At 37.7% G+C, this 26,598-nt stretch overlaps 3 protein-coding genes across 5 annotated transcripts in view; 2 read left to right on the forward strand and 1 right to left on the reverse strand.

Moving 5' to 3' along the window:
* Positions 1–339: 339 nt before the first annotated feature.
* On the forward strand, positions 340–13,341 carry LOC127966644 (chondroitin sulfate proteoglycan 4-like). The gene is made up of 10 exons (XM_052567789.1): positions 340–627; positions 1,989–2,152; positions 2,817–6,329; positions 6,426–6,899; positions 7,099–7,275; positions 7,650–7,848; positions 7,937–8,068; positions 8,332–8,507; positions 9,599–9,776; positions 9,888–13,341. Exons 1-10 carry the CDS (start codon positions 543–545, stop codon positions 11,969–11,971), a joined length of 7,182 nt encoding a protein of 2,393 aa, XP_052423749.1. The 5' UTR covers positions 340–542; the 3' UTR covers positions 11,972–13,341.
* Positions 13,342–14,747: 1,406 nt separating this feature from the next.
* On the reverse strand, positions 14,748–18,453 carry snx18b (sorting nexin 18b). The gene is made up of 2 exons (XM_052567791.1): positions 16,759–18,453; positions 14,748–15,454 (listed from the first exon to the last, which is right to left on the reverse strand). Exons 1-2 carry the CDS (start codon positions 18,203–18,205, stop codon positions 15,207–15,209), a joined length of 1,695 nt encoding a protein of 564 aa, XP_052423751.1. The 5' UTR covers positions 18,206–18,453; the 3' UTR covers positions 14,748–15,206.
* Positions 18,454–20,070: 1,617 nt separating this feature from the next.
* The window catches only part of arl15b (ADP-ribosylation factor-like 15b), a 43,149-nt gene continuing 36,621 nt past the window's right edge, over positions 20,071–26,598 (forward strand). For 2 of the 3 annotated variants that reach the window (XM_052567793.1, XM_052567792.1), the window contains exon 1: positions 20,071–20,482. In XM_052567793.1, coding sequence (XP_052423753.1) covers positions 20,375–20,482 — 108 coding nt within the window. In that variant the 5' untranslated portion in view covers positions 20,071–20,374. Of the gene's footprint in view, positions 20,483–21,961; positions 22,217–26,598 lie in introns of those variants that run through there. The other variant, XM_052567794.1, reaches the window with a different exon arrangement.

Raw genomic sequence — 26,598 nt, forward strand, 5'->3', positions numbered from 1 at the left:
TTATAATATTTTTTTTTTTTACTAAAATGATATTACATCTTTATATTTCTACTTATTTTTATAACTATAATGATTTGAAACTGGAATTTTTGACGTATATTTATAAAACAACACATAAACAAGCAAAACATAAAATATACTACATACATAAAAAAAGGGACAAAATATGTCAGAAAACCATTGTTTTTAATATTATGATTATTCAAGTACGATCGATAAGGATTACAAAAACGATCCACAGATTTTGCAGCTTTAAGATTTCAGTAGCTTTCATTACTGCTACTAAAGTAGAAGCATACTGCAAAATATGAATGAAGAGTTTGGGCAGTTTCTGAGACTGGTATTTTCCTCCGATGGCATGCGCATTATGAATATGCATGAAGGGGCGGGGTAACCCGTCACACACCCGTGACGTCGCTTAGATGACAGATTTGCAGGTACAGTGATTTAAAGTTAACGATGATTTAAGGTCGCGCAATGGACGTACTCCAGGGAATATAAAATCAATAAGACATTTAAATTGATCTGAAAAGCTATGAAACATGTGGATTCACATTTCCTTTGAGCGAAAGTTTTGGTGGCGCGTGTTTGTGCTGCTCTCTTTGACTGTTGGAGAGGCTTTCGGAGGTGAGTGTGAGCAGACCACGACATTAATTATAATATAATATAATATAATATAATATAATATAATATAATATAATATAATATAATATAATATAATGATCAGTTTCTATTTACATTTTAAGACTAAAACAACAAATTTTGTTTTCAGTAGTTAGGCTAAATCTAACGTTAGTTTCGTCTCAGTAGAATTTCAGTTTGGTTTCAATAATTCTATTAAAAATGGAACAACTATTTATGTTGACGACATAAAATATAAACAATAATTCATAAACAACATATGTGGCGATAGGGACATTTAAGGAGTAATTAATACCTCATTGTACAAAGTCACTTCTGCACATGTCTAATATGGGATTAGATATAATCCGATCTGTCCAAGTTCATTTTGTTTACTTGCAGCATGAATGGAAGCAACCTCCCCCAGTCCAAAACCAGATATAGACCATAATCTGCAATTCAATGCATTTTTAAAAACATCCTAACATTGCTAGAAAGATGAGATAAAGTTGCTTCAAACCTTTAAAAATATGAACCACAGTTTTCAACACTGAAACACTTTTATGAGTATTGAAGTTAGGCTACAGGCTATTTAAAGTTATGTAAACATTAATGCAATGTATGTTCATCCCAGTGACCATGTATGGACTCACTGTTTTTTTGAATAGGTGTTTATGTTTATGACTAGTTTATACTGTTATTTGGACATAATTTGCAATCTGTCTCTTACAGGTTGAACAATCAAATTAGAGCAATCTAAATAGTAAAAATTCCCTGCCCTACTAACTCAGTATGGTTAGCATTTTAAAAAAGCATGTTCATCTGCAGTCACTGTGCTAATCTCTATTGACTCCTTTGACACAGTGCTCTAGAAATGAAGCAGTACTACTGTGCCCCTAAAAGGTGTTCAGCTCATTAAAATGCATTAATTGAATTCTGATAAAGCATTAGAGGGTTGCAGACACAACAGCACTTAGTCTAAACTGCATTAGGCACAGAGCAGCAGCAGCTGTTACAGAGCTGTTCAGGCCAATAAATCTCTTAATTTACAGGGGGCAGTAGCAACTCCGATACATACAGTATGCACGAATAATCCATGCCATTATGATGAGACACACAAGCTGAGGGGATGAAATTAAGTCATTTGAAAGTGTAAATTGTATTTCTTAAACAGCAAGAGATATGCCCCCTCTGGCACTTTTTGTTTTAAGGAATGTGTCCTTTGCGCTTACTGTTGTAAAAAATTTGTCATGTTTATGTATATGTTGTATTAAGCAATAGTATTATAAAACATCTGGATCAATAGGGGTTCCATATATTATTAATATATATATAAATAATTAATCCTAGTACAAATGACTTTGCAGCTTCTTTCTACGGAGATGGGTTTGTCCATTTGAAAGCAGTTGAGTTGTCTAGTCAGACATCTTTCCATGTACGGTTTCGAACCTCTGGACCTGGTGGACTGCTGTTCTTGGCAGCTGGGGAGACGGACTTCCTCTGGGTTGGGCTGCATTCTGGTAGAGTACAGGTGATTTAATTAAATGCATTACATTTAAATCATTTTTCTAAAACGAGATATTCATATACAACAGTATTTATAGATTTATACTTTATTGCAACCTGTAATTTTATGTTTTGTAACATTTAATTGCATATTATTTATAAGTTTCTAATTGTCAATTTCAGAGATAAGTCAAAAACAGAAAGAATATTTTAGCATAAGAATACAGTACAGTAATTGTCTTGAGATCACTGCAGTTTTGCAACTGCTGTAAGAAGCTGAGATTACTTAGTGAAAGGTTGCATATGTTGATCAGTTTGGATGAACTGGCTAAACTACAGTTTGTTGAAATATTATATGAAAACTGAGGTTAAACTTATTCCCATCTATGGTAGTTACATTCATCTGACTTGTAATTAGCTGCACGCTCAACTCAGATATTTTTTGCCCGGAGGCAAAAACAAAAGGCAAGTGATTTCTTGTTGCTTCCAGACAAAAAGGTCTGTTCATAGTCTAAACCTCCACATGCATCACTGTACTGACAAGTTTTTTCTTGCTAAGAAATACTGACACAGTGACTGTTGCCTGCAGTTAATATAGTATGAGTGTCTTAGCAATACTGGTAGTAGTAAGCTTTTAAAGAGATTATTTCCTACATTACTATAAAGATCTTCTTGTCCGTCTCTGTCAGGTGCGAATTCAGCTTGGATCTGGGGAACGGACTGTTCGCTCTGAAAAGGGTATCCCCTTAAATGATCTGACCTGGCATACATTAGAACTTCAACATGATAATGAGAACGTCACGCTTACTGTGGACAAAAACTCTATAACATCTGCTAAGATGCCAGGACCTGACTTTGAACTGGATGTCCAGGATGGACTTTTTGTTGGTGGTGTCTGGGATCTGGAAAAATCCTACCTCTCAGCAAATGAAACTCCCTTTGGCTTTCGGGGATGTTTGGATGAGGTTCTGTTCAATGAGCATAACCTCCTATCCTCCCTTAGGCCTTACTCTGGATACAAAATGATCCATGAAGTGTCACTTGGTTGCAGCCCACAATTTTCAGGCACTGTCAACGATTCTATAAGTTTTTTCAGTTCCAAAGCATACATGTCCCTGCCAACATGGGACGTACCCCAAGAGGGTGTATTTGAATGTGAACTACATACAGTACATTCAGAGGGCATCCTTTTATACAGCTCTGCAGGAAAGGGTAACTATTTTGCCCTGGAGATCCAAAAGGGTCACCTTGTTGCTGTAATTAAAATAGGTGTAACCAAGACAGCATTGCGTTCCCTGATGGTCATCAATGATGGGGCATGGCACATTTTGCGGCTCTATTTGTCTCCTTTAAATCTTCAGTTTACTTTGGGTTTGGAGATGCACAATTCTAGCTTTGGGATAAATGCCAGTGCATTACAGTTTACTGGACCTCTGTTCCTAGGTGGGGTCGATGTCAGCACTTACACAGAGGTCCGCAAGAATGGATTGCTCTCTATGGTAGGGAAACGTATTGGTTCGTTTAAAGGCTGTCTTAGGAATATCAGAGTCAATTACCAAAGGATGGGCCTTCCTAAAGCATTGGTCACCAAGGATATTTCTGTTGGTTGTGAACCAGCAATACAGCTTGGACCCAGTACCACAAGTCCAACAGTTATTACCATAGATTCGGAAAATATCACAGATGCCCTACCTGAGATGGACAAGAAGAATGTCCTTTTACTCAAGGATTTGGAGGTTCTTGAAGGCGGACGGGCACCACTTGAGTCTAAACACATTAAAATTAATCTAGAGTTTCGTAAGATTGGGATCCGTCAGTCACAGATTATGTTTCGAGTTGAAGAGCAGCCGGTCCATGGACAACTCCGACTGGATGTTGACCCTGATCTGGGTGGAAACACCTTCAGTATTCTGGATCTCTGGCAAGGAAGGGTCATGTATGTCCATGGAGGATCTGAGGACCTACTTGACTTTTTCATGTTTTCCATCTTCACCAACAGCAAAAAGGAAGTGCCTAGCTTTCTCAAAGGAAACCGTCTCCACAGATTTAACATCAGCATCACACCTGTCAATGATGCTCCTGAACTCAGCCTTCCTGAGGGTAGTCTCTTCATTCTCCTAGAGCGCTCAAGACGTCGTATGAGCACAGATGTCCTCAGGGTCATCGACCCTGACAGTAACTCCACAAACCTGATGTTCTCAGTCCTTGGTAACCTGAATGCGGGTTCAGGCTTTCTAGAGATTGAGGAACACCCGGGCAGAGCAGTTACCTCATTTTCTCTAAGTGATCTAGAGCAGGGTAAAGTGAGTTATGTCCACAAAGGTGTCAAGAACGCTAGAATGGCTATTAGGGTAAGTGATGGGGACAAGTTAAGCAACACAGTGGTACTCAGGATCATCGCTGTTCCTCTAGAATACAAGGTTGCCAACAACACCGGCGTAGAGGTAACCCAAGGTGAAGCAACGTTTATTAGTAACAAACATCTTGCTGTGCAAGTCAATGTTCCTAAACAAGCAGTGGACATTCGCTATGACGTCACAGTGCCACCAATCTACGGTGAGCTTCAAAGGCTGCATTCAAGTGGACAGTGGAAACAAACAAGCACATTTACGCAAAAACTTCTGGAAAAGGAGCGTCTACGATATCTCAGCACCTTCCATGGGACGCAGCAAAGTAATATCACTGACAGTTTCAAATGCAAAGCCACAGTTGGCTCAGTCATTACAGATGAGTTGTTGTTTTTGATTAGAGTACACTGGATTCGTTATAGAATCACCAAAAATAAGGTAGAGATAGATGGTGAACTTAAAGTCACATTGACACCTCAACATTTCCATGTTGTTGCCAAGGGTGCAAGACTTTTGGAAAATGACCTTCACATTCGTTTATTGACATTACCAAGGAAAGGACATCTTCTCCTCGGTAATAAGATTTTAAAAAAGAACTCAACTTTCAGCCAAGATGACATTGCTAATCACAAGTTGCAATATGAGCTCTTAGAAAAGCCAGTTGACGATACAAGAGATATGTTTCACTTTCAAGTATTCTCAAAATTTGCCTTGTCAGGGATTCATGAGTTCAGAATCAGTATCAAAGCAGATATTCATAACATAATTTTAAAAAATCATGGAATTTCTCTATTGGAAGGGGAGAGCAAGGTCATTACTAAGGCAATGCTTTTCTCAGAGACTCCCAGCTCTAGAGCAGTATACTACACTGTCACCAGAAGCCCTAAACATGGGGTACTGAAAAGAACGAACCTCTCCAATTCCTCTGCCAGCAATGACAGCATAGTAGAGTTCACCAATCAGGACATTTTAGAGGAACACATCTTTTATGTCCATGATGATAGTGAAACCACCCATGATGCATTTACATTCCTGGCCTCTTTCGGCTCTCTGAAAAATAAGTCCCAAGGCACGGCGGGTACATTTAATATTTCCATCCAGTTGGTTAATGATCAGAAACCCATCCGTGTTGTGGATAAAGTTTTCCATGTGGTGCGTGACAGCCAGCGGTTGCTAACACTGGAAGATTTGTGCTACCATGATGCTGATACAGACTTTGATGACAAAGATCTGCTTTATACCAGACGAAAGATCCCTATGGGTGAGCTGGTCCTGGTAAATGACACCACACACAAGCTTTATCAATTCCATCAGATGGACCTAGAAGAGAAGAGAGTGCTGTTCATTCACAAAGGGGTGAGTTATGGCCGCTTTGTCCTCTTTATATCTGATGGGAAGCACTACACATCAACACTACTTGAAGTGTCGGCCAATGATCCATTTGTTAAGGTGGCAAACAACACGGGTATTTTGGTCCAGAAAGGCCAGATGGCCAGTTTAGGAGTTGCTAACTTCAGTATCTCCACTAATTTGGATGTCAGGCATGATGAAGAAGTAGTCTTTGAGGTGTTTCTACCACCGAGCCATGGGACTCTTTACTGCAATGATATAAAAGCAAATACTTTCACACAGCATGACTTGAAGATGGGTCATGTTGTGTATCATCACGATGACAGTGAAATCCTGGAGGACTTTTTTAATTTCACCAGCAAGGTTAAAGGCCTCTGTTTGGATGTTAGTGTGCCAGTTAAGGTGTACCTTGAGAGTCATCAGAAGCCTCCTAGAATCATTCACAATAACCCCATTGTAGTGGAAGAAGGAAAGCCTGTCAAAATCAACAAGGAAATTCTTCAGGTTAGTTTTGCTTCATTAAAATCATTTTCAGATAACAAGGTTATGAAATGTAGACTATTATTTACGTATTTAACGTGTACATGTGGTGTGTTCCAGGTCATTCATGAAGATAACAAACCTTTTGAGATTGTGTATAGTCTGAAGGGGGCACCCACCTACGGTTTTCTGCGGATATCTATGCTAGAAGAAGATCACTACCGTGGCAGTCAGGAGAATCCCATCCAAAGCTTTTCACAGGGTGATATCAATAAAGGGCATGTTCAGTATGTTCAAACTGAGCATGGATATGTCAATGACTCCTTCTCACTTGACGTAACCAATGGCGTTCAAACAATCCGTGACCTTGTAGTCGTAGTGGATATTATCCCCTTGCACATCCCGCTTCAAGTGTCCAATATGACCCTGATGGAGGGTTCTTCTAAAGCTCTCACTCAGGACATCATCAAAGTTGTCGACCGACACTTTCATGGACTCCAAATCTTCTATCTTGTAACCGAGGGGCCTCATCATGGACGAATTGAACACTCAAGGATCCCTGGTGTCCCAATTCCATCTTTCACAAGGGCTCAAGTGAGTTTCTGTTTTTCACTTGTTTCCTTTGTTTCTCTTCACTCCCGTACAACACAGGTTAAAACAAGGCATTTAATTTATCACAGTTTATATGAATAAATTAAATATATGTATAATCATTATGAAAGGATGATTTTCACTAGTAGTTTTTATGATAAATGTTGCTACAAAAACGATTTTATTCTTTCTTTTGCCACAGGCTGAACAGGGATTCATATTCTATGTCCATGATGGAAGTGAGACCGTGGCTGATAATTTTACAGTGGTGGCCAATAATACAGATATCAGGAAGCAAAGTTTGCCATTTGTGGTTTATGTCAATATAACACCCATAAATGATGAACCTCCAATTGTAACTGTAAACAGAATTCTTAAGGTGAGGTTTTTCCTTTAAGCCAATGTGTAATCTTCTCATGTGTATAGTATTTATGAAATTAAATCTTAAAAAATTGGATTTTTCAAATGTCAGTTTACATCTTCTTTCCACAGACCCAACAAATGTGTGGACCAGCACTAAAATAGTGGTACATTTATCTAATATAGGTTTGGCACATATTGTTTTTCCATTTTCATCATGGAAAAAAGCATTGGTTTAGCATAAACTGTGTGGAGACCTAGACTTTAGATGCCTGCTTTGGCCAGAAGGAGGCTCAATAAACACATTCTAAAATAGTCTCTGGTGTCAAAAACATAAAAAAAGTTTCAAGTGAAAAATGTCAAACCTCACCTGACAAAACTTTCTTTCATTAGGTGTGGGAAGGTTCTGTGACAGAGATAACCACTGAAGACCTCAGTTCTGAGGATCCAGATTCTCTTCCTGAGAGCCTAGAATTCATCATCACTCCACCGAGTAATGGGCATCTAGCCCTGAAGAGCGCCCCCTCCAGGCCTGTTCTGAACTTCACCCAAGAGCATATCAGTCATGGCCAGCTGGTGTTTGTACATAGTGGTTAGTTTATGTAATAAAGTGCCCATAAGATTTGATAACCCATTTTCCTTGATCTCTCAGTAGGTCTGTGGTATTTATGTTTTGACAGGTGCCCTGTCTGGAGGATTTCACTTTCAAGTCAACGATGGGGTGAACTTTGCTCCAAGGCAAATCTTCAGTGTTGCAGCCCAATCTCTGGTCATCAGCTTAGAGAAAAACCAAGAGCTCAGGGTTTTCCCAGGTTTTATTTTACTGTGCTTTAAAGAAAATTCAGGACTTTTTTTGTTGTTGCTGTTTTCTTAAAATAAAACCCAAGTGATATTTTGTACTGCTGTTAATGTTATATATTTTTTTAGTAGAAAGGAGCTGGTAAGGGTGCTGTTTCATATGAAGCAATAGGGTAGCAAAAGAACAAGATATTGTAGCAGACTGCAAGTCAATGAAACAGTAATGGTGTAATTGTCTGTGTGATGTAAAGGATGTATTTCCTGTATCCTTCTACAGGGTCTTCAAAGTTAATTACTGAAGATGAGCTGCTGATAATCACAAATGACTTTGATGATATTTATGGCAATCGCACCATCACGTACACTGTGACCTCACCTCTAAGATTTGGCAGCCTGATTTGGAAACAAGATGAAACTTCCACAGAAGAAATCTCATCCTTTACACAAAACATGGTATTTATGAAATCTGCTTCTGAGTTTTGTTGGCTGATGTTAAAATGTGTAATTCGTTTCAAAAGCATGTTCACATTGAAGTGTTCTTCAATTCCAGAGAGGAACTGGTGCAGGACATTGCTAAGATAAAGACAAAACTCTTTTGAGCTAGCAAGTTCTGCTAATGTTTAACATTTAAAATGCTCTATCACAAAGATCATTCAGCATAGAGGTTTTGAAGAGCCCAAATTATTATTCTTTTTTTGGCATCACAATTTTTATTTGGGCAGTAAGAAATTTAGATGTAAACTTCACTCTCTTGCATGTTATCTGAATCAACCACATAATGTTAACACTTCCTCATCTTCTAGTGACTAGCGTTTTCTTTTAAGCTGATTTATTTTTCAAATGTGATATTAAATAACATTTATGCACCTTTTTCCTGAACGTGGAAGTCTTGCCCAACTCATATTGGAACGATTCTTTACATTTCTGGTCTCTGGTGCTTCAAGACAAATTATAGTCAAAATGTATTTTCCAAGTTAAACCTATGAAAATGGTTTTAAAAACCACATTGCGCCATTGTTTTATTACATTATAGTGTTGCAATGTCCATATTTGTGCAGTTACTCAACTATAGTTGAGTGAGTTTACAACATGGTTAGATGACATGAAGCGACCCACGGTTAGCTGTATTGAAAACACATGATCACACATATCCTACATAGAGCTCCCGATTGTGTGAAGTTCAGGGGATTTTGTCCATAAAACACATTATTTTATTATTTTACATACTGTATTTTAACTTAAGAATTGCAGATTTGCTTTTGCGCAAAACAAGTACTTTTTGTTCAGGAATTCTTTAATTTTATGGCTGTTACTGTGGCAGCCGATAACACAGCTTAACCCTGCCAACATTTTTATATTTAGTTATAAATTAAATTCATTCAGTTGACCTTTACACCATTTCGATCGAGACGGAAAAATGTGAGCATCCAATCCGAAGTTAGAATCCATCATGACGACATTGATAGGTTATTCAGGAAAAAGGTGGATATGATCATTCTGACTTATAAACAAGCTAAATTACTTGTGTCAATGTGTTATTTTAGGTGAAAGAACATGCTGTGCTGTATGCACAGACTAAACCTGTTTCATGGAGCGCTACAGATTCCTTCACCTTCACTGCGTCATGCCCCCCAGCAATCCTCCAAGCTCATACCTTTAATATCCACATCTCTTATGAAAATACAGGTCCGGAGCACAGGAGTGCACTCTTAACAAATACTGGTAATTATTTCTGACTTCTGGTTATTTTAATATGATAAACAGATTACCATTACATAAAAAAAAACAATAAATCACAATATATAACATATATATTTTCAAATTATTATTTAGGTGCTGTCGTCGCTGAGGGAAGTAGTGTTCTTATTGATAAATCAAAATTGGATGCCTCAAACGTTTTGGGAAAATTAGATGAAGCGGAACATAATTTCTATGAGATCTGGTACGAAATCACCTCTCCACCCCACCATGGTACAATTGTCGTAGGTGAAAAAAATCTGACACATGAAAGCCCAAAGTTCTCTCAAATCAACCTCCATAAGCATGGAATCATATACGTACATGACGACTCAGAGACCACTCATGATAACTTCACCTTTGACGTGTGGCTAATCCCAAAAGGAAAGATTGCTCAACGACCTCAGAATACAGATTATATAGTATCTGAAATATTTAACATCACTGTGACCCCTGTTAATGACCGGCCTCCTGTGCTTAAGACAGGATCCCCTCGACTCAAAGTAGTCAAAGGGGACACTGTGACCTTGGATCCTGAGAATCTTTATGTGGAGGACCAAGACACTCCACCTGAGGAGCTTTATTATACTGTAATCAGCAAGCCCAAAAATGGCTTCCTTGCTTTGGAGGGTCAGCTCAATGAGTCTATCAGCACCTTCACCCAAGCTGATGTAAATCAAGGAAGAGTGCACTTTGTACAGAAAGGGGAACTCTCATCAGGGGTCATCCACTTCAGCATCACTGATGGATTCCACAGACCACTCTACAAGCTCTTCAGTGTTGAGGTAGAGAATATCACCATCAGTGTGGTCAACAACACTGGTTTGACTCTATTGCAAGGCCAGACCACAGTGACTCTGACATTTGAGAACCTGGCCGCAGTGTCCAATGAGAGACATGCATCCATTAAGTATTTAGTTACAAGCTCACCAAATCATGGGAGTGTCATGGTTATGGAAGAACCGGTCACACACTTTGACCAAGAGGACCTGCACAGCGGCAGAGTATTTTACAACATGAGTGACCTGTCATCCCCTCGGGACTGCTTTGAGTTCACGGTCTTCACATCTGAGAGTAATCTGACCAACCAGGTGGTCAACATTACAGTCAAGCCACTGATCCACCTAGGAGAGCATGTCAGGATCCCAGATGGCATCCCAGTGAAGCTAAGAAAGGACGTCCTGGATGCAACAGAATTGGCTTCCCTTAGTGCTAGTGATCCCATTTTTGAAATTCTTGAGCCACCGAAGCACGGAAAGCTAGTCAAAGTCACATTTGACCTTGGAGGAGCCTCTCACTCGGTGGAGTCCTTCTCATTCAGGGATGTTGAACAAGGCAGAGTGGCTATTGAGGAAAACATCAACTTCCATGCCAATTATGGCAACACAACAACACCCAGGTACAACATTACAGCGGTCCATCCACTTAATGACTCATTCGTTTTCCTTTTGAAGGCAGCCAACGTCCAGCCTGCCATGGGTGAATTTGTGTACCTAGTATTACCTTATGACCCCGTTACAGGGAAGCATATGCTTTCAGAGCCGACCAAGATGCCGACTTTGAACAAAACAACAAATGCTGTGTACCCTCCATCTCACATAGATCCATCAACAAGACCACACAGGACTGCCTCAAAGCTCAAACCTCGAAACCGCTGGGGGAACCACACACGAAGCAGATCCACGGTTCCTCACGTGCCCCGTACCACTATGAGCAAGTTGGACCCCTCCCCGAAAAATACTTTGGTGAGGATGGAGACTTTACCGAGACCTGCATCTGATCCCCTGTTCATCATCCTGCCGCTTCTGGCCTGCCTCCTCCTGATTGTTATTCTTGTGGTTCTCATACTCGTCTTCCGGCACCGCAGGGAAAAGCGGGCTCACCCTGCAATGATACAGCATCTGACAGGGAACCCTAGTGAAGATATTTTAGCCAGAGGCCCATATCTGGGTCAGCCTGAGAGAAGTCTCACTGTTCCTTCAGTTATAGTAACCCCCCTCACTCCGAGTTGCCCTGGTAGTCCTGTTTTACAGGAAGTACATAATGCAGCCATGGTGCCAGCAATTGAACAAGCTGTGTCTCCATTTCTCCTTTGCACATGGAATCCACTTAACCCTGATTCTGCCCAGCACTGTTCACCAGCAACACAACCCCTTAAACAAAACCAATACTGGGTTTGACTCAACTCTTTTTATCACATCCAGATGTTGCTTGAACCCATTTCATGAACTATCATTGTGCATGACCATGATCGGAGACAGATCTTAGCATTAAAGGCAAAAGAAAGTAAGCTTCTACGTTTAATACCATACATTGAGAAACTTAATTATCTAATCAGACTCTGAAGGTCTCTTGGCTTAGTATCAAGGGAAAAAAAAAACACCAAATAACTACAATTTTAACATACATTTTTGATGTTAATCCTATTGTTAAATTTTTTTCCTGTCACAGATTAAAATTGTTTCTTACAAAACACAGATGGCCACCAAATCTTATTTCAGAGTCACAATATTTTGCAGTTACATTTTCCAGTACACATAGTCAGAAACATTTTACCTTTAGCTTGTCACTGGGCAGGATCCTCAAAGGTACACTTAAGGTACTAATATGTACCCTTTACGGGTTTATAAGGTACAAAGGTAAACATTTGAGGGTACTACCCCAGTGACAAACAATGGGTTTTTGCACATTTATTTGATAATGTGCTATGGATAGAATGAATGAACAATGTGTAATTCATTTCACTGAATACAGTATAAAACAAATGTTTATCATAAATTTAAATAATTTTCTACATTTTAGAGGTAAAACACCACAAGTGTTTACATCCAGTGTTCTTGGTTTTTATAAAATACTGATGTAGGTCACTATGCTACTTCACCCTTCATGTAGTAACAATACATGATTGTTTTAATGATTATAGGATTGCTTAAATAATAAAGTATTGTTATTACATGTAAGCCTACAGGTAGGGAAGGTACTGGAATAGGGAAGGTAAAGTTTAATTCAGTGTATTCGTAATTATTTAAAGTGAAAGATATAGAATAACTACTACTTCTAAAAGATAACTAAACTGAATATTTCTTTCACAGTTTCTCTAAATGGTTTTCAAAAGACACTATAGCTTCATGCTGTACCTTAATGCCTTATGTTTGTTTATATGGTCTCATTTGCTGTAAACAAAGTCTGTCAGAAAGTAATGAAATTGAAGAGAGAACTGAAACTGCTTAAAGGTGCATTTTGAAGAAGTATCTAAAATTAAAATATTACGCTGAGCACAAAAACAAAAACTCCCTCACAAATATTGCACCATAATTTTTACACTCCTAGCAAGATGGCATTAGCAGGAGATACGACAGAAATGTGCTGATATTGACAATATGTGTTTGTTATCTTGTAATACCTATAATTTACTTTGGGCTACAGATTTATGAATGTTCACATGCATGTGTGTATTTATGTCTGTGTGTTAGAAAAATGATTGTTAATGTAAAAATGATTGTCATTACATGTATAAATCTATGAAATAATAAATGAATTCTTTTTTATAGTCCTTTGACCAGTTTTGAAAAGTACAAAAATTATATTTATGATTAATACATTATATAAATTATATTAGTGTAGTTAGGGTTAGAATTGCATTACATTACTGGTAATTAATATAGTTAATTAATATAGCAACAAATATTGATATTGAACAGTGGTTCATAAAAACACAAATGTACAGTGTAGTTATTCCTTTTTTCCTTAGCATTGTTTTATGCGTAATATGTGTGGGCTTGTTAAGTGATCAGGGTGTGGGAATAAATTCTTCATGGTTAAGGACCTGTGTGTGTGGAAAGAGAAGCCTAACTTTAGCTCTGATAAATAATTCAAACGCAGTGAGGGATTGACTGCTCCGGGCAGCTCTGGTTTTTCTCCCTAGTAAGCACAGAAACTAATAATGGTACAGTCTCCTTCAAGAGGTCATTTGATTGGAGCTCTGAGGCCCAACTCTTGAGTATGCTGATCTTCCTTGATGGTTGATTATTTTTAATTTTTTGTTCTTTTTCAACAGTTCTTAAAAGCTTTTTAAATGACGGAATGGTCCGTCATTTAAAAAGCTTTTAAGAACTGTTGAAAAAGTTGTGAAAATTAAAGTTGTGAAAATTAAAGAGTAAAACAAAAATTGCGAAACCCCTAACAACTCCAATCTCAAATGGGGCTCTCATTGGTCATCCTTTTTACAAGCCAACAAATCTCAAGCTAAACATTTGGAATAAACATTGATATTATAACTGTTACACTGACATGTAACATCTATATTATCAAAGTGCACAACCAAATTTGACAACACAATCGGTTGATTGTAGTGTTACTAATAATGAATTGTTGTGAGTTTATTAATTGGATGATTTATTTAATGTTGGTGCTTTTTGTCCGATATATTTCTATATTTAGGTCTGTTTTGGTAAACCAGCCAGTAACAACTGGCAGATCACTGGGAATCTTTCACGGACCACCAGTGGTCCAGAGTTTGAGAACCGCAGTTCCATTTTTAAAGGTTTCACTTCAATTTTTCTTGCTCATACAGCTGGTAACGGTCTTCAGCTCTTAAAATATTTCCACTGAGCTCTCATTTGCTGTACTTTAACTAAAATACTTATGTTGTAACATGGGAGAAAAAAGTCTAAACTGAATAATGAAAGTGCTGGTAAACTAGTATTGTGAGGGATCCACTCTACCTCGTCTGGAATGTCCTCTAGATAAAGAGGGTTCAGCCCATGTTTTCTAGGTCATTGTTCCTTTGCACTTTTCCTCCCGGGCTGAGAAACTGTGTCTCATCTTTCTCCTGCAAGCTCTTAATTTAAAACAGACACAGGCCTCTCCTTCAGAGCAAATTAGATAAAGGTTACTAAAAGTATAACTTGCAGAGACTGACAAGGATCATACTTAACAGACTGACACAATAAGACATTCAAGTGCATAATGTATCTTTATATCTCTATTTAAATCCATTGGAATCAGAGGACAGGTCAGAAGACACAAATGCCTTTAATTACCATCACCACATGTCCATGGAATGAGTCCACTGACAGAATCGTATCAGTACAGGCACACACTCATAAGTAATAATTTTGTTTATATCGACTGTAACTACAAAGCCGATTAAAATGTAAACTTAAAATTGTGATAATGTTTCAAGGGTTCCAATTCAAATCAATTATGATTAAGTTATGTGTAATCAGAGTATATAGTACTCTACATTTTAAAGACCATTGTCAATTTCTGCCACACGTTGTCATCATTTTTTGTTCTCAAAGCCACCCCAAACACTACTACAATAAAGTAAGTGTACTTTTATGATTCTATAATAAAAAGGTTGCGTATTTGTTTTATTTCCGTTCTCTCACAACAGTGTGGGATGGTAACGTCCTAAGCCTGGTCATACATGTCCAAGGCTTCCTCCAACTTGCCTGTGATTTTCTGAAAGAAGCTGATCTGCTGCTGTAAGAAATGCTGCATCTGTGCCTTGAAGTCACGTACACGTACGCGATGAAAATGCTGGATCTCAGCTAGCGTAGCACAGGAGATGATGTTGCAGCGGTCGTGGATGCCTCCACCTGCAATGCCATCTTTTTCCTCCCCATGTTTCTGGCTCTCCTTGGCCTTCGTGAGGGCTCCTGGAGAAAGACAGAAGTGAACAGAAAGCAACGAAAAAAACAAATGAAAGCAATGGTTCATTTAAAGTATTAAAATCTACAACACCCAATCACATCTGTAAAAACACACATGCACTCTTTTGAACACATTAAAGAGTCAGGCTTCTGATTTATGGCTTACAGCTCTCTTTGGAATTTCGCAAGGAAAAATCTATATTCCCTGTGCAGTCATGAAATGATCTCTTACTAACATTCTAATTCCACATTCCTGGTCTTATTGCTCATCAAAAACGTGATAGCTTGCACTTTTTCTGAAACAATATTTCTTTATGCATGACTTCACAAATAACGTCTGCTGTTCCCCCCTCCATTCTGACATGCAACGCCTACTTTTCATGATCCAATCAATTCCAGATGGAAAAAAAATCTGCCCTACATTTTTTTCTTGCAAATATCATGTTTCACCCTGGGATATTTTTGATTACGGAAGTAAAATAAGCTCTGAATGTAGTTTCAAATCAACGTTAAGAAGACAATCACATACAGTATATAAAATGTTTAGTTAAAAGATGTGGTTTTACATCCAAGACATCAGAATAACTATGTGTGTTAAAATGTAGTGTAAGCGTTCAGAGCTACCCTGTGCTGGGGCCCTAAGCTTAGGATTAGGGCCTTCAACACAAAAGCTTTCCCAGCATCAGTTGTTTTATGTAGACAAGCTATTTCTCATGCAAAACCGCATTAGCTATTTGCGTCATATAAACGCAGAGATAAGATTCTGCAATAAAGAATGACATCATTAAATTTAATGTCACAGTAAAGGAAAAACTGATTAGTCAGAAGTACACACTTCCCCCACTAAAGGGATGTGGGAATTACAACAGGGTTGGCGTCACTCCACCATACCAACACACATCTCAAGCTGCAAGAGCTAGCAGGCCTCATATGCTCCCTCTCTCTCAACCACGGAAAAATCAGGACATGTCATTTGACACACTGCTGAGAACCTTGTGCCATTTGCTATTAGGTATAAAAAGTTAATAAATCTAAAAAGCATGCCATTTTACATCAGCAGCTAGAACGCAATCCATCCAATTCAGTATGAATAAGATGCTTCTTTAGTTTCATGAAAAAGCAGTTTATGATTCTGATTTAGGTTTCCTCTTAAATATTAACTTGATACATGGTGGGTTGACGGGATAGTGCGTCACTTCTTTAAACTGATGGCATTCACATAAACTACTGACCTACTGACCTATATTCATTTTATGGCATGCCATTCTGACAAGTGGTTTTGGAGCAAACACATGAGAAAAATCCCAAACCTTTCTGAACATGGATAATGTCTGGAAAGTTTGCAAGATGGCCCTGGTAAATCGCTAAAAGATCGGAAATTGGCTCCAAATCCTGACGGGGCTGCTCTGCAAAGTAATCCCCAATGGTCTCGTAGACGTCTCCAGTGTGTACCATGGCCTTGTTTAATGGCACTGAATATACTTGCTGGTCGAATTCAAAGGCCTGACTCAGAAGTCTGAAAGCCTGTCCAACCCTCTGATATTCCTTTTTAAAACCAGTGATCTGCTTTCTGGCAAATTCGTTAAGAGTGACATTGAGCTGTATGATGTTTTCGTCCATTTTTTTGGTGAACGTTTTGAAACCATCTACATTGCTTTCCACCTCTTGTAAGTCAAGTGGTAAAGCTGGAGGACAGATAGTGAGGAAGAAGTTAGCACCGACTAAGTCGTCCTTCTCGGCCTTTCGCTTGCCTTGCTTCCAAGATTTTTCGTCATTGCTGCTGCAGGTGAGAAAATGCTGGAAAACGTCACACTTAGATAAAATAGGATGACTTGTCATGTGATTCATCCACCATATTAAACCTTTTCTCCTCTTCGAAATGAAATCTTCTTCGAAACGACCCGTAGCTTGTTTCTCAGGCAAGTGAGGAACCGAAATGACAGGGAATTTTTCTACAAGCCGTGCATAAAGCCAGTCAAAGTGCTTGTATCTTCTATTCACCTGGATTTGAGTATGACTAGGTGTGAGTCCGTAGGACATATAGCTCTTCATGCCTTTGAATTTGGTCTGTTTTGTAGGATCATCGATAGTGCAAGTGAATGGATATGGGTTCTCTTGCCATTCAGGACCGAATTGGCCCATAGCCACAAATATTTTGTCTCCATCTCTGACCAAACCTGAAGCTTCACCCAAAACGAATGCCTCACCGCCTGACTTTACAAAAGTGGAAAACCTATTGAGATTTTTCCCAACTGTTCCTGTACTTTTGGACTGCTGCGCACTTCCACGTCGAGAAGCTGAGGTGCTTGTCATGGGATATCCCGTTTGAGTATTCCCGCGTTTTTCAGGTGTTCCTCCGTGTTCATCCGCCGTTCCGCTGTCATCCCAGTCATCGTCCCAATCCTCATCACTTCCCTGGCTCGTCTGAAAACTGTGTCGCTGTTGCTGAAGATGTCCCTGGTAAACAGCGGAATGAGTGGGAGTCGATTCATTTGAGGTGTCCCTCCTCTGAGGACTAGTTTGTCGGTAATAGTGCTGACTGGCGGATGTCCCGTTACCGTGTAGTGATGTGTCAGTCTTTATAATCTCCACGTATGATGCGGGGAAGAGCCCCGTCTCCCCTCTGCTGTTCGTGCCCTCCAACCAACCATCGACAACCTCTTCACTACTCAAAGTTAGAAGCTCACTCTCTGTCACAGAGATCTCGCCGGGGTTTTCAGAGATAAAGTCGTATAAAGCTCTCGCTCTGAGCGCCATAGTTGTGTGGAAACGCTTTGTAAACTCAGTTTACAAAGTTTCAATAAACTCTCCTCCGCGCTGTCCCGTTAAAACAACCTCTTTCAGGAATTTACGCTCGCTGTTTTCTACCAAAACACGTCGATAACTTTTGAAGACATTATCCCGTGAAAACAGATAGAAATTCCTGTCAGTAGAGCATGTAAAAAGTGGGTTTTGTGTGCGCCTGCCTCCCTCTCCGCTGAATGCTCTGTGGTCCAGGGCAGAATAATCGAGGGTGGAGCCAATCCGAATAATCAGCCCTGGGGTCACGAATAAACCCCAATACCCTTTCATAGAGCAATATGATGAATGTAAACCATCGTAGACCTTGTCTTATCGAAGAAATGTCATCTTTATATAATCATATGTTGTTACATTTTTTATAATAACTTTGTTATCAAAGTGTAATGATCTATATATATTTTTATATATATATATTTTGTTGGTCATTATACTTTGCTATATATATATATATATATATATATATATATATATATATATATATATAGCACTCTCTATCAGTGGTTATTTATAACTATTAAAAATTGTATACATTTAATGTAAAAATGATTGTTAATCGAATGCTGGGTAACCTCTTTTTCTCTAAAAAAAATACCCAGTATGTATAGCAGTATTGATATCAGAAATAATTTATAACTATAATGTTCATTTACCATTTAAAAAATAAAAAGTAAAAATGATTGTTAACTGAACACTTAATAAATTACATTTCCAAATGTAACGTCTTTTTCGCTTGTACTTGTAAAAAAATAAAATAAAAAATAAAAAGGCTTTTATAGTTCACTTAGGTTGGATTGGGTGTTAAGAGGATAATGTGTTGATTAAAAAGTTTATCAACATACTTCATTGGCTGAAGATATATAAAAGGATAAAGGCCTAAAAGGTCATACAAGTCACTGTGACAAATTTTATGTAATCCTAAATAGACACATTACTTATGAAAAGTAAAACATGAAAAATACAAACATGCATGTCATCTAAACTTACAGAGCATTTTGTTCACTTTAACAGAACTATGCACAAACAACTGTTTATAATAAGTAGCAAATTAACTTTCAAACTCAATTTGTGCCAAAAATGAAATGTTATTGCACTGTGATAATATGGCCAAATGAGTATTAGGTAAAACATTACTTCAAAATGTTTCATCCATAAATAAACACTATGTAATGTGTTAAAACATTACATTAAATGCCTAATATTTAAATTGAAGCATGTTTTTAAATGAAGTCTTTAGAATAAACAACATTTATGTGTGTGTTTTTACTTCCCCCTTATTTTGAATACATTGTCCAGTCTAGCCTACTTTACTTGTCTTGTACTAAATTTCTAAATGTGTATATTATACTTAAAGGTAAACACAAAAAACGTTATGCATTATGATATAAACTAGCAGCAGGTCACGTTTCTATGGACATATGATCTCAGATCACATAACACACCTTAAGTCTCCTATCAATCTTTCTGAAGAATAAAACATTACTTTAACCAGCAGATGTCACCGTCAAACAAAAATCTGGCACCATTAGTTCCTTGTCACGTGATGTCAAAGGACCTGTAGCGTCACAGCTTTCAGATACGATCTACGATCACGTGATCGCTCAGACGTACGTAGAACCAGCACGTAGCCTACCTTATTAATATAACACAAAAACAATCTCGAAAGAGTGGCCAATTTATATTATATATCGGTTTAAACAATTAAAATGAGTAAGAAACAAGAAATAATTTCAATCCACGTTGGATGAATGAACGTAATATTCCGCGTGACAGTGACGTCACGTGGAAGTCGTGATGCTCGAGCCTCTGTGGCTCGCGAACACACAACAAACAACAGCGTCTCTCCCCGCCCACACCACCAAACTGTAGTACATTCGCCGTACATACATCTCACCAGTCCGAATTATTACGACTTAAATACATTTATAGTAATGTATTTGAATGTATTAAAAGCCTGAATATTTTTGTTTGTTTTATACATGGACGTGTATTAGTCACATAATCGCGCGCGGGATTTACAGAGGAAGTGCAGTGCACAGCTAACACTGCTAGCCGCTTTATTCATATATTATTTTCTCATCTGAGAGGCGGGGAATCCAAAGCTGTCAAAAAAATCGAGACTTTTGGATGCATTCAATTAACGACAGCGTTTCATTTCATAGTCGCCTTATCTCAGGACTTCTGTTTTCTGAAGACAACAGCAAGAAGCTATCGAGGAATTACATGGATTATCTGGTAACTTGGAGTGTTTTTTATTTCTTTTTGAAGAAGGTCAGAATATGTAGGATCAGGTGTTTTGTTTTCATTGCTGCTTCCACAGTTTATGAACCTTGTTCGGGATTGTTTTTGAACATTTATGTTTTGATGCAGCTAATACAAATGTACTCATTAGATGGGTGAAGTCACTTACAGTTTGCTGTTTGTTTCGCTTAAAAACAAACCTAAGCCAGTAGAGATTGGTGTCCAGAAAACATAGTTCTGAGCACACTTAAAAGAAAGTCTTTCGCTATATAGTATATACCAACAATTTTGGCCACCTCTTTTATGCTTTTTAGCTTTATTTGTTCTGCCTATTTGAAAAAAAATTAAACAAATTTTCACATTAGATGTAATGTATAGTAGTTTTCCTGTAAGATAAGGTAATTTACAAAATTAATTTAATTTGCTGCACTTATTCAAAATCAGGTAACAAAACTATGCAAGTATTAAAGGAATAGTTTAAGAATGTGAATTCTGTCATTATGAACTCACCTTCATGTCCTTCAAAACCTGTACGACTTCCTTTCTTCCTCTGAACACTAAAACAGCAAACAGAATGTGCAAGCTGCTCTTTTCCATACAGTAAAAATGAATGGTATGGATGCCTGTTTTCACCACAGGATAATATATATATATATATATATATATATTGTGTCACAATCCAGACTTTGTTTCTTGCGGTTCAGAGTGAAAAAGTCAGAATTACAAGATATAAACAAAATTGTATCATATTAATTCAGAATTTTGTATTTTTTCTTAGTTCTAAATTTAACCTACATCTCATTTTTGAATTTGTATCTCACGATTCTAATTTATTGAACTGTTTTTTTTTCTGCCACAAAATTGTTTTATATATATATATATATGTCATTTTTATATTTTTCCTGGTAGTTTGCGAGCTTATCTCAGTCACAATTCTGGCTCTTCTTCTCAGAATTGTGAGTTTATATCATGTCAACAGCAGTGCCCTTTCACTTTCATTTTGTGGAAAAGAGCACTCTGGGCACTCTGCTAAACATCTCCTTATGAGTTTCTCTGAAGAAATAAAGTATAAGTTTCAGAAGAATTGAGGGAAAGTAAATGATGGCATAAATGTCGTTTTAGGGTGACCTATGTTTAAGTCACATATATCAGTGATGCATATATCATATGATTTCTTGACACGTTTACAGATATTTGTGTGTTCTGGTTACATTTGGAGCTTATTGTTTGTGATCATCCTTTAATGTGACCTTGTTACAGTCCATATAAAATCCACTACAATTACCTTTTATGACATTTCTTTTCATCTAGATATTATAGTGACATAAACAGCCACTTATGGTCACATAAGTGGTCACATATCAAATATTTTATGACATTTTATGTTTACTATCAGCTTATTTGGCCTTGACGTGACCTCTTTCAAAGTCCTTTCTTTGCACCATTCGTGTTATATAATTGATCGTGTTAAATATTCAGTTTCAGAGGAATGCTGCTGTATTGTTTTGTTGGTGCCGCTCCACAGTGTGACAGTTTTGAATTCTGGTGCCAGTACATTTCTCGCGCATTCAGTGCTTTGATACTTGACATATGCAGCTAGGTCACAGGGGTGTTTCCTTTGGGATGTTCCGGTCAGGATTCTCAGAATAGAACCATTTCCTCAAGAAACAGAGCCGAAAAGAGACTGGAAGTGCTGGCAGTGTGTGGATTAGGAGCATGCTTGATTATGTAAGTATTTTTATCCGGAAAAATCAGACTTCTTAAGGACGAGGATGTTTTTTCTCACTCAGGGTTTTCTTCAGTTGATACATTATAAAATCGAAGAGTCTTGTACTTCTTGAGACTTTTATTTCACTAGAATGTGGAAACTAGGTTCGACTGAAACCACATGTGCACACCGGCATATATTTGTAGTTAACAGGTTGTACACAGCTGTAAATAAACAGACTTTAATACCTTTTAATCAACAGTTTGCTTATAAAAAGGCTTTAGCATGGTCAGTGAAAGCTTTGTCATGGTCAGCTCTTAAGATTCATGCCATGCTCAGTTGGTTCCCCTCTCCTCGAAAATGGGTGGAGCTAAAATCTGTGCCTTTGTAATTGGCATGGAAACCACATCATTGTATCTACGTTACTGGTATGTTTTTCCAGAGCAGCGCGTTTCCTTCACGCTTTTTAAGTGCGGGCCATCCGTGCCCAATGGTTTTAATGTTCGCTTTGAGTTCTAACTGTTCAGGTTTGAGTTCATTCTTCTGGGTGTCCCCACGGTTTTCCATTATTAAAGGACACAGTGGATCCAGTGCAGAATCTTAGCTCGGTTTAATTATGGATCTGGCCTCATTTGGACCAGGCTCTGCTGATTTAGGAATGAATGGGAACAACAATGGTCCTATTGTACTGTGTTCTGTTCCCTGACTCTGTATGGTTAATTTGTGAGAGGAATCATAATGTATTCAAGGATTTGTCCATTAGCCGTTTTTTGGTGACCCTCTCATTAAATCAAGCTGGATCGCATACAGCTGCTGTATTATTTTGATCCTTTTTAAATGTTATTCATTTTACGGACAGCCGAGCTAATTTACAGCCAACCGGAAGCTTTATTTAATGGTTAACTGAGGGACTGAGTATGTCAGGTTGCTAGTTTTTGAGCAGTTAAGCACGTTTTATTTTTTTTATTTAGTGTTTGGAAGGCAGTGTTTTGGAGACAGGACATGCAGTTGACGGGGTGGAGGTGTTATTTTAGAAGTAGGTAGTTTTTTTATTATTATTCTCATACCTGCCTTTTTTTAGATTACCTTTGCCATCATCTGGTGCTAACTCAAAGTTAATCTTTAAATGCATGAATAATTTAATAAAGTAATCTTCAGGAGAAAAAATACTGTACATTACAATGTTGTGACACCTACATTTTCAAGCATTTGAATTGATTGGTTATAATTTTTAGTGTTTTATTTATTCATTTATTTTTATTTATTTTATTCTAAATATATATTTAGCAGCGATACATTAAACTGCTTAATAATGACAGTACATTGTTACAAAAAATTTACTATTTAAAAAATATAGAAAAATATTAAACAGCACAAATGTTTTACAAACATTGATAATAACATAGGTCCTAAATATTTATTGAGCAGTAAATCAGCATATTATAATGATTTCTGGAGGATCATGTGGCACTGAAGACTGGGGTGATGATGCAGAAAATTCAACTTTGATCACAGGAAAAAATTATGTTTTTAATCAATTATACAACATTTTAAATTGTAATAATATTTCACAATATCACTATCTTAATAATAAATGCAGCTATGCTTTGCATATGACTGAAAAATCATAAAAAAGTTTTACCGATCGCAAACTTTTGAGCTATCACATTTTTTTCTTCTTCTAAATAATCATTAGTTGCAGCCCTAATCTCTACCATGCTTTTCCATCACCACTCAGCCCTCTTTAAGAGTATGTGAAATCTCTTTATCCTAAACAGTAAAGCATCTTCTGGTTTTACTTAACCCTCAATTGGTCCTTGGGGTCTATATGACCCCAATCGACTTTTAATTAGTTAAAAAAAAGGGTTCCCTTCATCTCAGAGGAATAAAATTTTGTGACTTTTCCTACATTATCTATCTATACATACACAAAAAACCTGGGCTTGATTCGGTTGTTCTGAAGGTGTGTAAAAAAAAATTTAACACTTCTGGGCATTGGGGTCAATATGACCCCAATTGAAAATGAATGGGAAATGCAAAAAAACGTGTGTTTTTTTCATTTGCCCCCCCAAAAAAAACAATAAATGCAACATAAATCTGAAAATTTTCACACAGAAATTAAGGCCTGGTACTTGAGCACAAATGCAATGTAGAAAACACATGCTCACACACACACACACAAACACACACACACACAAACACACACAGGTATGCCACAGAGAGCATTTATATAGAATTTGGCAAATACGATTTGTCTAATAAAATCGGCCACACATGCAGAAAAAAAGATATAAAGGGGTGAGACCTAATATGCGCACACACACACACACACACACACCTACACAAACACACACACACACACACACACACACACACACACATACACACACACACACACACAAACACTTACACACACTCAGACAGAGACACTCTCCACTCTACACGCTCTCTCTCCCTCTCTCACACTCTCTCACTCACTCTCTCACACACACACACACACACACACACACACACAAACACAAAAGACACTTACACTCACACTCACACACACACACACACACAAAGACAAAGACACTTACACTCACACAGAGACCCAGGCACACTTGCCCTCTCTCCCTTTTTCTCTTACTCACACTTTCTCTACATCTCTCTCTCTCTCTCTTACACACACACACACACACACTTACACTCACACAGACACAAAGATACACACACACACACACACACACACACACACACACACACACACAAACACACACACAGATACCCACGCACACATGCTCTCTCTTGCCCTCTCTCTCTCTCTCTCTCTCTCTCTCTCTCTCACACACACACACACACACACACACACACAAAGACACTTACACACACACACACACACAAAGTCACTTACACACACACACACACACACACACACACAGAGACACACAGGCACACATGCTCTCTCTCTCCCTCTCACTCACACTCTCTATCTCTCTCTCAAACACACACACGCACACACACACACACACACACACATACACACACACACACACAAAGACACTTACACACACACACACACACACACACACACAGAAAGACACTTACACACACACACACACACACAGAAAGAGAGAGAGAGAGAGAGAGGCATACATGCTCCCTCTCCCTCTCTAACTCACACTCACTCACAAAATGTGTATGGAATGATTATTTTATTTGTTTTACACCATGTATTTCACATATTTTTTGGTAGTTTGGTATTGCTTTTATGTTCAGTGTTCAGAATGTGATTGTAAAAAAAAAAAAAAAAATGTTGTAGGCCTATACTTTTACTCCGGTTTATTTCTGGATATTGCTGTTGTTTATTTACACTTTTTTTTATTTTGTTTACATTCTAAAGTTATTATTATTATTATTTTTTTATGCATTTGAATCATTCAAATGTTCAATAATATGCAACTACAGTCTGACTCAGAGTTTTGTCCTTTAGGTGTGACCTAGGTGCCATTTATGAACAGTTGGTCACATCCAGTAAAATGAATGGCTTTCAATGGCCCTCTGCTGGTCAAAACAAGTTATTGCTTAAATACTAATCTCCTTAGTTTTTTCACTAACCTCCAGATGGTAGCATTCTACACATAACACCTAGATCTATATCCAGAAACAGTTTAAATTAAATTTAGATAATAATTTAAGTGATTTTTTCATTAAAAAATGATATTTCACATGCAAGCTAATGGTGTAGTTGTGGATTTGTGTGGTAAATGGGTACAAAAGTACTTTAAATCTCCCAAAACACATCATTAATGCATAGTTGAGGAGTTAACAAAAAAAATGATATATTATTTGTATTATTGAAAATGTATATTTTTTCTACAATTATGCTTTCAATTTTGGGGTCATATTGACCCCAAAGACCAGATTGGTAAACAGGAAATGAGGACCTTTTGAGGGTTAATGGACTTTTAAGGACTATTATCATAGCTTGTGGACATGGAAATTGTGTGTGAAACTGGATCAATGGCAGTGGATTTTATGTTGATGGTTAGTGCTGTTCAAGTGCATTTTTTGACAGAAGTCAATGACGGTTCTTTTGGACTATTCTAGTGTGTTAAAGCCATTAAGCTTTAAAAAAGTCACAATTATTATGTTTTTATGTTTCATTGTAAGTTGACGGTTGTATTTTTATGTGAAAAATCATATTGGCTCATGGAAAATATGTGTCCGGGAACATTGTGTTTGAATTGTTTGTTTAACTTTTACCCTGGTGAGCATTAAAGCCTTGGTTTGAGTTTAACTGCCAAAAGAAACAGCGGTAGATGTGAGCTCGGCTGACTTTGAGCAAGAGAGAAAGTCGAGCAATGCAATGAGGAAGTCAGTGACTAAAGGTAAACATATGTGTAAGGATACATTGTTTACA

The sequence above is a fragment of the Carassius gibelio genome, chromosome B10, assembly GCF_023724105.1.
Source record: "Carassius gibelio isolate Cgi1373 ecotype wild population from Czech Republic chromosome B10, carGib1.2-hapl.c, whole genome shotgun sequence".
Taxonomy (NCBI): domain Eukaryota; kingdom Metazoa; phylum Chordata; class Actinopteri; order Cypriniformes; family Cyprinidae; genus Carassius; species Carassius gibelio.

Coding starts and splice junctions, on each gene's coding strand:
- LOC127966644 (XM_052567789.1), top strand. CDS start 543: ATGTGGATTCACATTTCCTTTGAGCGAAAGTTTTGGTGGCGCGTGTTT. Junction 8,508..9,598: donor CATCCTTTACACAAAACATG/GTATTTATGAAA, acceptor GTGTTATTTTAG/GTGAAAGAACATGCTGTGCT. Junction 9,777..9,887: donor TGCACTCTTAACAAATACTG/GTAATTATTTCT, acceptor ATTATTATTTAG/GTGCTGTCGTCGCTGAGGGA.
- snx18b (XM_052567791.1), bottom strand. CDS start 18,205: ATGGCGCTCAGAGCGAGAGCTTTATACGACTTTATCTCTGAAAACCCC. Junction 15,455..16,758: donor CATTATCCATGTTCAGAAAG/GTTTGGGATTTT, acceptor GTCTTTCTCCAG/GAGCCCTCACGAAGGCCAAG.